General features: G+C 40.5%; 1 protein-coding gene and 1 non-coding gene across 3 annotated transcripts in view; one reads left to right on the top strand and one right to left on the bottom strand.

Annotated features, from left to right (window-relative positions):
• Positions 1-15,392, top strand: part of ANO4 (anoctamin 4) — a 263,479-nt gene that overhangs the window by 75,059 nt on the left and 173,028 nt on the right. For both annotated transcript variants that reach the window (XM_010962817.3, XM_074375230.1), the window contains exon 2: positions 6,213-6,404. In XM_010962817.3, coding sequence (XP_010961119.2) covers positions 6,350-6,404 — 55 coding nt within the window. In that variant the 5' untranslated portion in view covers positions 6,213-6,349. The remainder of the gene's footprint in view (positions 1-6,212; positions 6,405-15,392) is intronic.
• Positions 5,865-5,936, bottom strand: TRNAA-AGC (transfer RNA alanine (anticodon AGC)). The gene has a single exon. It is a non-coding gene; the product is annotated as a tRNA-Ala (tRNA).

Raw genomic sequence — 15,392 nt, 5'->3', positions numbered from 1 at the left:
TAGGAAAATCAGAGATGCCTTACTGGCTTCTTAAGGAGAGACAATTGAAGATCTCAAAAGAACTCTTTTAGAAGGCACTGATTTCAGGGTATACTTAAAATTGGCTGCTTCCTTCTTGTTCACATCCTTAAATACCTGTGAGTTTTCTGTTCTGATATGTTTTATGTCTCTCTATGGGGTAGGGGGTGTGTGAGGAGGAGGGAGTGGGGAGTACATTGTGCCTAAGTGTATGGAACACAAGGAAAACCCTAAAACTTTCATGAGATGATAAGAAATCAGCAGTCATTCTCTCAGGGTTTCCCTGAGTGAGAATGTGATGAAGATTTAGGATACGGTAACTATCACATGATGAGGTGAAGTGAGAAATCGAGTTTCGATTAGCCTTCAGAGTAGTAAAGAAAAAAAAATGACCCCAAATGAGAAAATCTTGGGGATTAAAGGTAAAGGGTAGCAAACATGAAGTTTTTGAGAATCTTCCAAAGAAGTTTTCAGTGATGTTGTCGAGTTATGAGAATGTTGAATCTTTAACCGTTAAAATGGAAGGAGATGGATTTCCAAGACTCTAGTTCAAGGTTCAGTTAAAAACAGAATTCCAACTAATGAACACATTTTAGGTTGCAAAAGGTGGTTGGGTTAAGGAAATTAATAAGAGATGGTGAAGCACCTGGGGTCTGCCAACAGTGGGGAGCCTTTACTACGTCTAAAGAGGCGAGGATATTAGAGCCCAGCGGAGTGGGAATGGTGGGAAAGACCCCCAGACAGGAGTAGATCTTGTAAGGGCCCTCGGAAGTGATGAAACAGGAGGCAGGGTAAGAAGTAACTCACCCAACACTATGGGAGCACTTTTTATGTCTCTGCTTTCATCATGTCCACTAACATCCCATCCTGGCCAAAGCAAGTCATAAAGACCAAGTCCAAAGTCAATGGAGCAGGGAACACACTTTCCCTTTCTACTGGGAAACACTGTTGGGTCCCATAGCAAAGAGAAATTATGGAGAACTGGGGATTATAATCCACTCTGTCGCCATGGTTTCTGAAAATGAAGTTCTTCTAGTAGAATTCTGTAGCAGGGGTAAAAAGGACACTCTAAATCAACCCTGGCCACAGCAGTGAGAGAAATTATCAGAAAGGCTATAAAGAGTCAAGAGGTGAATTTGGAGGAGAGAAACCCTTGTAATTTACCCCTGGCACTTTATTTGAATTATTGAATTATTTGTATGCTGGTTGAACATTCTTATAGGCTCTTATCCTTTCTGAGTCTATAAATTCTTCATATAGACATTGAACAAAAAGTTAAATCTGGGTAATAATTGTATCTAGTCCAGAGCATTTTGGTCTCTTTACAGAGTGCTTAAATGCCAAGATAATGTGGCTTTAGACAGACAAACTTTCATGAAATTACAAAAAACGGTGACTTGGCAAGTTTTGATGTGTTGGTGCTGCCAGATTTGGGTAATGTGCTGATGTCAATCTTAAATAGCCTCTGACAATGCAGGAAGACCAAACAGAAGGAGGCATGACATGCCCAGGGACCTGGTGTGATGGAGGAGGTTTGGGCTGGAGCAAGTCCTTTCATCGGGCTACTGAGATGGATTTGTTCTCTACTTTGTAGTTAAAGTTGAGAAAAAGAGAAAACTTGAAGTAAGCATCCCCTTCCACTGATTTTTTTTTTTAAATTAGGAATAGGTGAGCCTTAAGGTTTAGCTCACGGTGATGACATTCGAACATAATTTTTCAGTAATTTATTGAAGTAATTTATTGAAGAACTGGCAAGGACGTTAATGCAACACATAGACGCTATTGCTGTAAGTTGTAAAACACTGACGGAGCTACAGATGTTCCCGTGGCACAGAGCTCTTCTGAATCACAGGGATGACATTTAGATGAAAGCAAATCACTTCTACACGGGCACACTTCCACTGCACGATGCAGCCAGAACCAGTGCACCTTGGAGGTGAGCCAGAAACACAGCGTACTGAAGAGTTTTATTTTATGGAGGCAGATACTTACATTTTAGATAGTTTTTAAAAACAAAGAAAATACACAAGGAGCTTAAATGAAATCTGAGCTGTGTTTTATTATTAGAATATTCAACATGAATTGTGTTTCTGTGGACCCACTGAATTTCTCAGGAGAAAACTCAAGCTAAGTAGGAAAGATGGTCTTGAAATTTTGGAGACAGCAAAGCAAGCATGAGTTGGGAGGTGACCATAACAAAGGTGGCAGCTGGAGACATGGAGTGCAGAAGATCACTTGGATAGGTTGAAGAGGAAGAAGACCAAAGTCCATACCTTGGGAAATGCCCTCTGTGATGATGGCTCCCAAATATATATGTCTCAATCCCCAGAACCTGTGAAAGTGGCAACTGGAAAAGGAGCTTGCACATGGGATCTTGTTTGCAGAAGAGCTTGCAGTTAAGGATCTTGAGATGATGAGATTATCCTGTGTTATCCAGGGAGGGTCTAAATGCCATCAGATGTGTCCTTCAAAGAAATGTGGAGGGAGATTGACACAAACATAGAGGAGGAGGTAAAAGGACTTGAAGACAGAAATGGCAGTGATATGATCACAAGGCAGGGAACACCCATGAGAAGCTGAAAGAGGCAAGGAGCAGATGTGTCCTCCAGAGCTTCTGGGGGAAGCGCAGTTTGACCCCACAACACCTTGATTTCAGACTTCTAGCCTCTAAGAGCAGTGGTGGGAAAGATGAGGGTGAAAGTTTCAGTCACTCACTCGTTGCGTGGCCTTGGATGAGTTACTTCACCTCTTGGGCCTCAGGTTTCCCATCTGTAAAGTGAAGATACCAGTTTGTTTTTTTAGGGTCCAGGTAAGGCATTAATGGGAAAACGATCAACACTGAGCACAGTGCCTGGCATTTAAAGGTCAGTATCAACATTTTTTCCCCCAAAGTAATTAAGAACAAATTGGACAATGCAGTTTATCAACTGAGTTCATTTCTGAGGATGTGACTGCTGAATCTCCTTTAAATGTTAACTTTTCATAGACTGGAGTATACTTGCTGTCTTTTGTATTATTTGTTTATACATCTCTTCCCTGTGGACTCACTCAGTCTCGTATGAGGAGAGCTCTGATGGTCCAGGCCCTTTATTTGTACCCCTGAGAACTTAATTCTTGGAGGACCCATGTGGATTTGCTCAGGCATCAAGGGTTTCTCCCAGATTTCCCTGGAATTTACTCATCTTCCTGATACCCATCCTCTCCTGGTAATATTCATGAATTCTTTTATTTTTGAAATTTTTCCCCATGACCTACATTGTGATATTTAACAAGGAATTCAACAGTTTCGAGTACCTGTGCCATTTATTTCCACCCATTTATTTATTATCATTTCTACCATTTTTTGCTTCCTGGAGGGGAGTTACATAAGAGCTGGAAGGGCCACACTGAGTCACAATCCTGGTCCCTTCAGCCCAATAATACTTGGCAAAAGGGACAAGAAGAAATGTTTTGGGGAGAGCCATCTATTCTGTATTTGTAGACTGAGACTGCATGTACTGTCTGATATTGACTTAAAGCATCTCTTCCAGTCCCTTCGTCTGTCACCTGAAAATCTATCAGCATGCTCCTGGAGTCCTGATGGGTCTCCAGACATTTGTTTTGCACCTCTCTGGAAATGTGGAGCGTGTAACGGTGGTAGGGAGCATGGTGGAGTGGAGGAACGCCAGATTGGTGCTGTGGTGCTAGTCCTGCCCTGAGAGACACCTGGGAATAAGGCTCACATTTGCCTGGGCAGCTGAGCATCAGAGCAGGGTATGCACTGTGAGGGGAAGGCTGCCAGGTTGCCTCCCAAAGGGGCCACCCAGCATGGCAGGCCTTACCTGGGTGAATTTCCCAAGGTCAAGGTGCAGGCTCACAGCAACTGTGGGCTTAGAAACTGGATCGTGGGAGCAGGCTATATATACTAAGCAGTGCATGAGAAGGCAGATGTGTGGAAACCCAGGATGCCAGTTTGCTAATCCACACCCAGAACCCTGTCTGGAGGGGAGATGGAAACACTTGTGTGATTACTCTCTCCCTGCACTGAAAGCCAAATCCTAAGCCAAAGGTTGTCTGGTGAGCACAGATGGAGTTAGGGCAGTTAAGGGAATAAAAGAGAGGAAAACTGTGTATCTGGCTGTGCATTTGGAATTTTTCAACTTTGAGACTGTTGCCTGGATGGGCTCTGCCCAGGTTTCTCTGTTACATATTTTATTTATTATTGTTGTTTTTGTTTTCATACTTTCTTAACTCACCAAACGTCATTCTGATTTGAGTCATCCTTTCTTACAATTTGTTAGAATTGACAAATTAGCCCATCATTTTCCCCCCACCTTGTGGAAATTTAAAGTAACTCTTCATACCTCTGACATGATACATGATCTCTGATTTCCAGTTTACCTCTGCTGACTTAATTTCCGTCATTTCTGGGTTTTTAGTAGATCTCTCCCCATGGCCTTCCAGTACTGATAATCTGTAAGCCGATTGTTTTACCATGCCGTGTGCGGTTTCCTCATCTGTGTAAGACACTAGATGAATTAGCTAGCTACTAAGGTAACTTCCAACTCTAAATTTCTACCTTCAAGTTTCAAGAGATTTCCCTCTTTTTTAAATTGAAGTATAATTGATTTACAGTATTATATTAGTTTCAGGCATACAGCATAGTGATTCAATATTTTTAGTTTATACTCTTAAAAATTATTACAGGATAATGGCTATAATTCCCTGTGTTCTACAGTATATCCCTGTTCTTATCTATTTTATACACAGTAGTTTGTATCTCTTAATCCCATACCCCTAATGTTCCCCTCCCTTGTTCCTTCTCCCCTTTGGTAACCACTTGAAAAAAATAATACAAACTAATGTATATAGCAGAACAGAAACAGACTCACAGATATTTTCCTTTTAATTAAAAAAAACTCTGCAATTTGGTTTGGCTTAGCTCTTCTTCATCAGATGGCATGATTCCTGACCAAGTTCCTCTGGCTGGTTGGCATCAAATAAGGCTAACAAACACCTTTCCTTGTCTTTTTAAAAGAATAGATCTGGATTAAGTCAACTGTGAGTTTGAATTCCAGCTCTGTCTTCCCAGGGCTTCTTTGAAAAAAATCATATAACCTTTCATATTTTACTGAGACTTCTAAAATAATTTTCTAATTCTCTTTTCCATCAGTAGTTTATTAGCTGGAATTCTTTTGTAGTGAAGAACTTTGTCTTGTCAAGTATTTGGTTGAAATACGGTTAAAGGAAAGGTCAGATAAGTGGCTTGCTTCTTTCCTTTTATCATTTTCTGAGTAATGAATTGATACTTCCAGCAACATCTGATGGTGATATGAGTATTTTCTATCTTCTGAACTCAATTTTTTAATACAGTTTATATGTATCAGCAACTGTAGCCCATACTGCTATAATTGATGTAAGTCAATGCAATCAGTATTGGTTTTGATGAGATTGACATGGAGTCTGGGATTTACTTTAAACACCTCTGTCACCTAATTAGCAAATCAACAACAAAAGGACTGGAAGAGATGAACATGGGAACTTTTTTTTAGCTTTATGGGAAAATCTTTACTTTTTGAAGCTGGATATACATGGGGTTCATTTTACTATTCTTTTTACTTTTAATATGTTTGAAATTTTCCCAGATAAAATAGCTCTAAAAATGTACATAATTCTAAGGTTATTAGAGGTATAAATCTGAGTTCAAGCTTTGACTATGGCCCATATGTGAATACCATGGAATAAATTCTTGGGTTTTATTGAAATTCCAGATACAACTACAGTTTCTAATCCTCACTGCCCCTGACAACAGCATAAGTATTATATACATATTTTCCAGAATTTTGGAAAGAATTTTTTGTTGTTAATGAAAGTACTGGGGATTGAACCCAGGACCTCATGCATGCTAAGCATGCACTCTACCACTGAGCTATACTCCCAACTCCCTGGAAAGAATTTTAATGTTTAACTTTTTGGATCTCTGTTTATAAAACTCACATTTTGGTAATGGAGGATGTCCACTTTTGAATGGAACAATGTTCAGTAAATAATGTAATGTGAAAATCAACTGGTATCACAATTTTAGTATTACTAGCATCCCCATAAGAATTTAAAACAGTTATTTAATGCTTTCTGGATTTTACCAGAAAATAATTTGGCGTGTTAGCCATTCTGAACTGACTTCTTCAATATAATGGTGCCCTTTCTCATTCCAGGTTTAAGTTTATCTATTCATGGGGCTGAAAAGCGTTTGCAAATCCATCAACGGCGAAGTGTGGCAAGCTGCCCAGGGTCACGTCGCCTGCCCGTGGTCAGGCATTCCTCGCTCCCACCAGGCAGAAGGTCAATAAAAATGGAGGCAAGCTCTTCTGGAATCACTAATGGGAAAACCAAAGTCTTCCACCCAGGTAATTCATGGGGAGAGTTCCACAGGGAAATTTCAGCAGCAGCAAACACAGCCTGCTTTACATTTTTATTATCTAATTATGCCATACTTCCAGTTAAGCTTGCTTTTTTAAAAATTTTTATTGAAGTATAGTCAGTTTACAATGTTGTGTCAATTTCTGGTGTACAGCATAATGCTTCAGCCATACATGAACATACATATATTCGTTTTCATATTTAAGTTGCTTTTTAAAAGAGTCTTTTTTTTTTAATCGTCTCTTCAGTCAGTGGTAAATGTCACCAAGGTAATAGGAGGAAAGAGAGCTTGATGTATCAGAAAAGGTTAAGGTACAGGTATATATAGAATTGATAAACAAGTTTACACTGTATAACACAGGGAAATGTATACAAGATCTTGTGGTAGGTAGCTCACGGTGAAAAAGTATGTGACGATGAATATGTGTGTTCCTGTATAACTGAAAAATTGTGTTCTACACTGGAAATTGACACGTCATAAACTGACTAAATCAATAAAATAAAATTAAAAAAAAAAAGTTAAGGCGACATTCCACAATAGTAGAATCTAAATGAAAATTCCAGTAGACTTGCTTAGTTCAAAAAACTTACTGTATAATGAAACAAAACATATTTGACCATTTTTTTGATAATTTTCTGTATGATAGCCCAGAGGAAAAAGTCAAGCTGAAAAAGCCTACTTTGAAGCCTGAGTTACATGGCTTGACTGGCCCATGTATCTTCAGATCTATGCCCATATCCTCCTCAAAATAGGGGAGAAGACTAGTGTCATAGAAATTTTCAAGTTTCAGGGGAAGCATCTGTGATCTCTTAAAAATGTTTAAATAAGTCTATATCAAAGTTGATAATTACAGCTAAAAGGTTTTATTTGTGTGCTTGGGTGAGAAGCTCATTGACGTATTCACTCATACAGTTTTCAACAATTTAGTGAGTGCCTGCGATACGCCAGGCATTGTTCTGAGTGCTGAGGAAACATCACTGAGCAAGAGAGACTCATAGAAACCTCACACTGTGAGGGAATTCAGAAGTCACTTAGTATAATTCTCACCCAATCCTGATTCCTCTGTCTAATGTCCCTGCAGGCGGCCACCCAGCCTCAACTCAAGCCAAGTTGCCTTCTCTAGCCACACCATCATCTCTCTCTCTCAGCTCATACCCTTATTTCCTCACCTCACTAAGAAACTCTGGGCCATTGGACATGAATTACTGCAGGTCCCTTACCCTCCATCTCCAAATATATCTCTGTTTACACCCCTCCTTCACTCCTTTCCTTTGTTTCTTCAGAAGATGAGGGTCTTCCCACTGTCCTTGACCAAGTTTTCACCTGTATCCTTCACCAGTGGCCTTGGCCACCTCTCTTCTCTTGAGCCTTCTTGAGCCTTCTTTCCCCTCGGTCTGTGAAGAAGACTAAGGCTTCTCTCATTCCAACCATCTTCACAGGACACTGTATCCTTTTCTCTCTTCTGCTACTTCTCCTCTGTTCTGAGCTAAACTTCTGAAAGAATAATCTACTTTTGTTTGCTCTGCTCTCTCCCTTCCCAGCCATTCTCCAACCCAACACTGGTTTCTGCCTCCTCCCCTTAATCAGGGCTGTGGTGAGGCCCTGTGACCTCCTTTTACCACAGTGTGGTGGCTGGCAGACTCTCCTGATGCACCAGACCAGGAGGCATCACCACTTCTTCCCCAAACACTAACTGCTGGCTTCCAGGATGGCCTTCTTTCTCGGTTCTCACCTCACTGTTCTCACAGGTAACTTCAGTGGTGTCCCAGCCTCCTGCAGCCTCCTCCTCTCTTCCTCTTGCCTCCTGCCACAGTACTCCCTTCACACCTAATGCAGAATGATTCATCTCCACCTCTGATCATGCCATTCACTTTACGCATAATACTCATCATAGGCTCAAGTCCAAAGCTCTTAGCATGTTCAAAACAAACGCCCTTCATGATCTAGTCCCTACTGCTGCTTATGCTTTTTTCTGGGTTCAATCAGAAAAGCAGAGCCAATAAAGGATTTATACTGAAGATTTATTGAAAAGAATTGACTCATGATTGTGGGAGCTGTCTAGGCAGGTCTGAAATCCAAAGGGCAGGCTGGAACCCTTGGGCACAGCTGAAGTCGCTGTCTGTAGGTAGAATTTCTTCCAGAGAAGCCTCAGCTCTGCTTTTAAGAGCTTCAGCCCCCAAATTATCTAGGATAATTTCTCTTATTTAAGGACTGTAATCACATCTATAAAACACCTTCCCAGCAGCATCTGGGTTAGTGTTCGCTGAGTAACTGGGGACTCCAGTCTAGCCAAGCTGCCACATCAGCTGGACCATGAAGTCTAACCAGACTGACTTGCTTTCACATCTCCAGACATACGATGCTCTGTCATGTCCCTCAGCCTTTGTTCAAGATGTTCCCTCTAGGAAACCCTGGATTTGCTCTATAATCTTTTAGCATTTTGAAACTGTCTGTCTCTCTACCATAAGGCCTTTAAAGGCATGGATTCTGGAATATTTATCTTTGTACCTCCAGTAAGTAATTGGTAGGGTAGGACTAAACTGACCCTTCATTAGCTGTGTTTTAGATTATTACTATAGATTTACTCAAATTTCTTTCCAAATTGACAAACTGCAGTTGCTTTTTAGTTGGTCTACCTACCTTTCAGCATATACTTACTGAGGACCTGTTTGGTTGTTCGGCATTCTTCAAGTACTTGGGATACATCAGTGAATGAAACAGACCAAAGTCCCTGCCCTTGGAGAGTTCATATACTATCTGGGGGAGATAGACAGTATATAAATATAATCAGTACTGTTTAGGAATAAGATAAATATTATGGATAAAAGGAAAAGTAGGGCAGTTAGGTAGTAGGATTGCATGTTGCAATTTTAAATAAGGCAATCAGAGTGGGCCACGTTGTGGAGAAGTTGTGTGATCAAAGACTAGAAGGAGCTGAGAGAGCGATGTAGATGGGCAGGTTCATTCCAGCAAAGGGGTGGTGAGTGCACAGGCCCTAGGATGGGAATGAGTCTGGCAGTTGGAGGAAAAGCATGGAGACCCCAAGCCTGGAGTGAGGAGGAAATATCAGCTCAGAGAGGTCAGAGAGACCAGATGGAGCAGGGTCTTGTAGGCCATTGTAAGAACTTTGAACCATATGTGAAGTGGGAGCCCTTCAGGGTTTTGAGCGGAAGAATCCCATGATCTGACTTCTATTTTAACAAGATCACTTTGGCTTTTATCTGAGGATAGAACTATAGGTATACAGGCTAAAAGGAGGAAGGTCAGAGAGGAGGCCACCATAATAATCCAGTTGAGACATAATGGTAGCTCTTATTGGAGGTACCAGAAGTGGTGGTGAGATTTTGGAGACTGAAGGCATTTTAAAGTTGAGCTCTGGTGTTTCAATGGATTAAATTTGGGGTAAGAGAGAAAGGAGAGATAAGCATAATTTTATGGGTTTTGACTTGAGTGACAGGGCTTGGTTCCAACTGAGATGGAGAAAGCTGAAGGCGAAGTGAATTTAGTGGATTTGAGGGCAGAATTGGGGTCAAGATCAGAAGTCTGATTGTGGTCAATTAGATCACATGGGGGGAGGGATAAATGTATTTGGAGTTTGAGAGATTGGTCTGGGAAGGAGATATAAAATCGACTATTGTTCACAGGTAAATAGTCTTTAAAGCCATGATGTGGAAAGAAATGACCAAAGAAAGAAGTATAGAGGCAGAAGAGGGAGAGAGGATCAGGGCTGAAATCTCGCACAGGTCAGAACATGGACCACCAGCAAAGAAGGCCAAGAAAGAATGACCAGTAAAGGTAGAGAAAAACCAGAAATTGTGTGTCTTGGAAGTTAAGTAAAGAAAGTTTATCAAGAAGAGAGGAGTGGTTCTCTAAGTTAAGTGTTGCTGAAAGTCAAGTAAGATGAGGAATAAGAATTGGCCATTGATTTTAGTCAAGTGGAGATAGGTGGTGATTTTGATAAGAGCAGTTTTGGGGAAATGGTGGGGATGAAACCCTGATTAAAGTGGGTTTAAGAGAGAATGGAAGGCTATGAATTGCATACTGAGAATATAGACAACTTTTTAAAAGCACTTTTGCTGTGAAGGGTAGTGAAGAAATAGGGCAGCAGCTAGGAGAGAAGTGAGGTCAAGAGAGTTGCTTTTCAAAATAGCAAATCTCCAGCAGATAATTCATGGCACTGGGGACAGGGAGAATTCGTGATGTGAGCGTCAGTGAGAGGAATGAGAGCAATGCACAGAAGAATCGTGAAGTTGATCTATGATAACAGATGGGAAGGGAGAGGGCGTGGATGCTGGCAGTGTGATGAGGGTCTAAGAAGTTCTTTTCCCACTGTTTTAGTTTTGATCTGTAATGTGGGAAGGAAGGTCATAACTGAGAGTGAGAAAGGAGAGAGATTTATTGAGAGGATGGTATGATGGTACAGACAGTGGAAATCTGGTTTCTGGCCCACGTTAAAGAACTATTTGAGATTCACAGTCACGAAATTAAAGTAGGACTGGTTACCATGGCTGTATGTTTTTCTTTAACTTTGTTTACCTGCATGGGCAAAGACCTAGAATATATGTAGAGTTACATTTCATCAAGATTGTGATTTTGCCAAGGAATTTGGAAAAGAGAGAGAGAGAGAAAATCAAAGATGCACTAGAAGGAATGATAACAGTTGATGTGATTTAAGCTTGGTAAAGAGGGGAGTGAGTTTCAGTGGAAAGTCAGTAGGATGGATCACTTGGTTGGAGGTCCCAGAGGGGTTGGAAGAGTGTGGAGGGTTAGGTTATGGGAGGAAGAGCTGAAAAGATAAGAGGTGGTTGTGAGAGAGCAGAAAGTTTACACTGATACTATGGACGGCATTGCTGTTACTAGAAATGACAAGGTCTAGGCTAGGTTATGAAGTTAGTGACTGTAATTGATGAAGGGCAAGATCATTGGAGAAAAAAAACTCTCAGGGACTGAGGGGCCAGAGTTTGGGAAGGATCATCCACATAGGTATTGAAATTGTCAAGAACTGGATAGTGCTGGGAGAGTGACAATAAGCCAGGAGTTAACCTCATCAAGGAATGAGGGAGCATGACCTGGGAGGCAGCAGGTGGGTGCAGTGATGATGGATAGAAGGTGATATAAGATGACAACCTGAGATTCAAGCTGGGGGGTTTTAAGGAAGAGGGAAGAACAACAGTCTGAAGGTGGCATGAAGACTCAAGGAAGACACACCCCTCCTCCAGATCCTTTGGTGTCAGAGCTGTGGGAGAAGAATGGTACCACAGGGAAGCTGTGACCTCTGGGAAGAGCCAGGCTTCCATTAGAGAAAGAAGATGAAGGGAACAATCTGAGAAAAGACTGATGGGAAGAGAATTCTGGAAGGTCCAGTGGAAGGGTTTTGGATGGTGGGGAATTGCCTTCAGTAGCTCTCTTTAATTATTTTTCCAGACCACCCCAAAGTTCTCCTCCAAAGATGATTAATATTCCCCCTCTGCTTAAAAATCTTTGTGGCTGTCCAAAGGAGAGCACAACCTTGTGAGCCCAGTCTTTAAGCCTCTACAGTCTAACCTCTCCCTGTTTCTCCTGGCATATTTTCTTTTATACTCCGTAACCTGCCTTGTTCTAATTTAACTGTCCATAACTTCTCATTATTTCTCAGTTAGGCTTTTACTCTTTCACTTCTCTGCCATTGCTCTAGCTCTTCCCTCTTTTTGGAAGGCCTCTACCTCCAATAAATCTCTGTCTAGCCCTTCTCCTTCCTCAAAATGTAACCCAACTTCCACTTCCTTCCAAAAGCCTTTCTGGATCCCACTGGCCAGAACTGACCTCCAACTTCCCAGTGCTCCCACAGAACTTGGTAGCCTTATCAAAGGCTGATTATTTGCTGTTGATTGAAATCTATTCTACGCACTGATTTAGGTTTGCATTCGGAAGTTGTACAGAGTAAATCTAATTCTTCTTTCAAATGGTGATCTTTTAGTTGTTCAAAAACTCATCTTGAGCTATTTGTCAACTGAAACATTTGCTAGTTTCTTCGGTGGTTCCTTCAGCAACATAGTTTTCAGATTCTTTATCATCCTACCCACTATACTCTTAGAAGAAGCCTTATTTTATTATTGCCTCTTTGAAATACAGTGCCCAGAATTGTACAGAATATTCTGTTTGTTTGACCCAGGCAGAGTAGAGTCAGCCTTTAACTGGCATCCTATACTGATATTAATGCATTAAAAATTTAAAGTAGTGTTATTAAGGTATTTCTAATGGTATAAAATCTATCATAATTTTATCATAGATTCTTGAACACTACTTGCATTGGCTATTGGTTGAAAATATAAATAAAACCAATTCTTTAGCACAGAATTATAATTAAGAAAAATTAAACAAATTACAGCTAGAAACTTGTTTTTTAAAGTATTTAAAACTCCTCTTAAGATATGGCTTTGATTCCATCCTTTTATTTTTAGTGTGCTTGTACTAATGCATCACAGTTCTCTGTTGGGAGAGTATAGAAGAGCACTCAAATTGAGTTTCTTGTAGTGAGTGACTCATAGATCTTAGAAGCAGCATGGACATTTTAGTCATAGGGAGGCCTACTAAGTCATCCATCTCCTTTTTACAAAATGAATAATCCCTATTCCCAAAGTGCTTCCTAAAAGCCAACCCAGACTTGTTAAGTATGAAAAGAAAGAGGAAGAAAGTCTTGTAGATCTTCTGTGTCATCAGCCCTGAACAATTTCAGTTCTTTTATCCCCCTTTGAGTTTACCAACATTTCTGAGTGCCTACTGTATACTAATAAATACTGACTTGGAAAGTACCACATTGGGGCTGGAATGGTATAGAACTGAATTACACATGGACTTTAGGGAGCTCACAGTCATGTTGAAGATGAACTTCAGTCAAGGTTCTTTGGTTTTTAAATAACTGAAAATGATTAATCTAAGCAAAGAAGGAATTTAAATCTCAAGTATATGGATAGAAAGCCTGGAGAAGCAGCCTTGGAAAAGGAACAGAAACTAAGGAAAGGACTATTTGACTACCCAGAATAAATGAACCTTATGTCTCTTTTAGTTATGAATCATTTGGTTCAAGTTTTTGAAGACCTGGAAGAAATCCTGTTGGCCATGTGCCTTTCCCTTGGTTGGGTAGAGAGTGATGAGAGAAAGGATAGGACAGGAGGTCTCTCCCTTCAGCTTTTAGAATAGGAGGATAAGATTCCTTGATTTCTCCTCCCACCCAGGCTGCACACAGTAAGGGAAAGACCCTTCCCCAAAAGGAAACAGAGGTGGTGTTAGAAAAGGGAAATGTATATGGAAGAACTTCCACTACAGTGATCTATACTTAACCTGCTGTAAAAGAAGTCAAATTGTATTAAGGGCTGGAACAGAGATATAAATAAAATTATGGGAGCATTCTTACTAGGGAAAGGATTTAAGGAGGGTTCAAAAGGCATATGGTCTACAAATTGGACTTTGAAGGTCAACTAAGATATCAAGAAGAGGATGGGGGGTGGCCATCCAGATATAGGAGAGAGCATAATAATAGTGCATTATAGTGGTATTATTGATCAATGTAAGCTTTGTTGTTAGATATCTGTTTTAAACCCAGATATGTTACCAAGTACATATACAAACTTAGGAAAATGACAATTTCTCAAAATCTGTTTCCTCATCAGCAAAATGAGAATATTAGTACCTAACTCACAATGTTAGGGTTACCAGATGACTCACAGTTAAAATTCAGATAAACAACGGATACCTTTTGGTGTAAGTATGTCCCAAATATTGAGGCGGGAAGCCCCATAAAAAACCCAGCAGGGCCCCCACTCTTGTGCCAGCATCATCTGGTTCCCTGGCCCAGAGGCTCTATCTCACTTTTTGCCTCTGAAATGGCTTACTTACCCCTAAAATTCTATTGGTTCCCTGAGCTCATTTCTGATTGGTTATTTCCTTCACTCCTGATTGGTTATTACTCTCACTTCTGATTGGTCCACTTCCCTAACTTCTGATTGGTCCATCTGTAGTACTTTATTTGCATGGAGCTCAATCCTGATTGGTTATTTCTCACTCCTGATTGGTCTGTTCCTACAAAGCTTGTTCCTAGTTGGTCAACTTCTGTTATACTTATTTGCATATGATGTTGTAAAGTGTAAAACTGGCAGCCTATAAAGGCCTGTGTAAAACCTACAGAAGGGGTCCAGAGCTTGGAGTGTTAACTGCTCTGGGCCCACTGGTGTAGTAAACCTGAGTTCTCCAACTCTCTGAGTGCTGCTTGGTCTCTCGCCCCAATCCAGGTTGCTGTCACAACTAAGCTGTAACACCGAGCTGTAACACGTTTTTCTGCAATAGTATTACATGGGGTACACTTATGATAAAAAATGATTTGTTGTTTATTTGAAATTCACATTACCTGGGAACCTTGTATTTTCATGTGTCATATCCATCCAGCAACCCTAATAGCACTGTAAGGATAAATTCATTCATGTAAAATGCTGAATGCGATCCTTGGCACAGTAAGGTGCCAATAGCCAATGATCATTTCTGTTGTCAGCATCGTCATAGACAAAATTCCAAAGCCTGAAAGTGCATATGTCTCAGAATTGTGTCTTGCTCAGTCCTTTTACCCTACCTCAAATGGCTTCCCAGTTAACTTGTGCCAGAATCACAATTAAGATGGTTTCTCCTTAGGCTGTACTGATACAGGAACTATTCACCTGCATCTTGTATTTTTGTGGTTTCTCTTCCCTTCTGATAGTCTCAGAAGTTTCTCTTGTGTATCGATTTCATTTTGACCTTATCTTTTTGCCCCCATAATTAATGAATATTATTCATCTTTATAGGCCAATAATAAAAGTTTTAAATGGCATCAGACTTGGAACTGAAATTTAAGGGTCAAGAGAGGAGTGAACTGAAGCATTGATTGCAAATTTTTGAACCCGAAACTGTAAAGCTTAGTGGATATAGATCAGACTATCCCAATTTAATGACTATGCCATATGAA

The sequence above is a fragment of the Camelus bactrianus genome, chromosome 12 (genome assembly GCF_048773025.1).
Source record: "Camelus bactrianus isolate YW-2024 breed Bactrian camel chromosome 12, ASM4877302v1, whole genome shotgun sequence".
Lineage (NCBI taxonomy): Eukaryota > Metazoa > Chordata > Mammalia > Artiodactyla > Camelidae > Camelus > Camelus bactrianus.
This window is presented reverse-complemented; position numbering and strand designations above follow the sequence as displayed.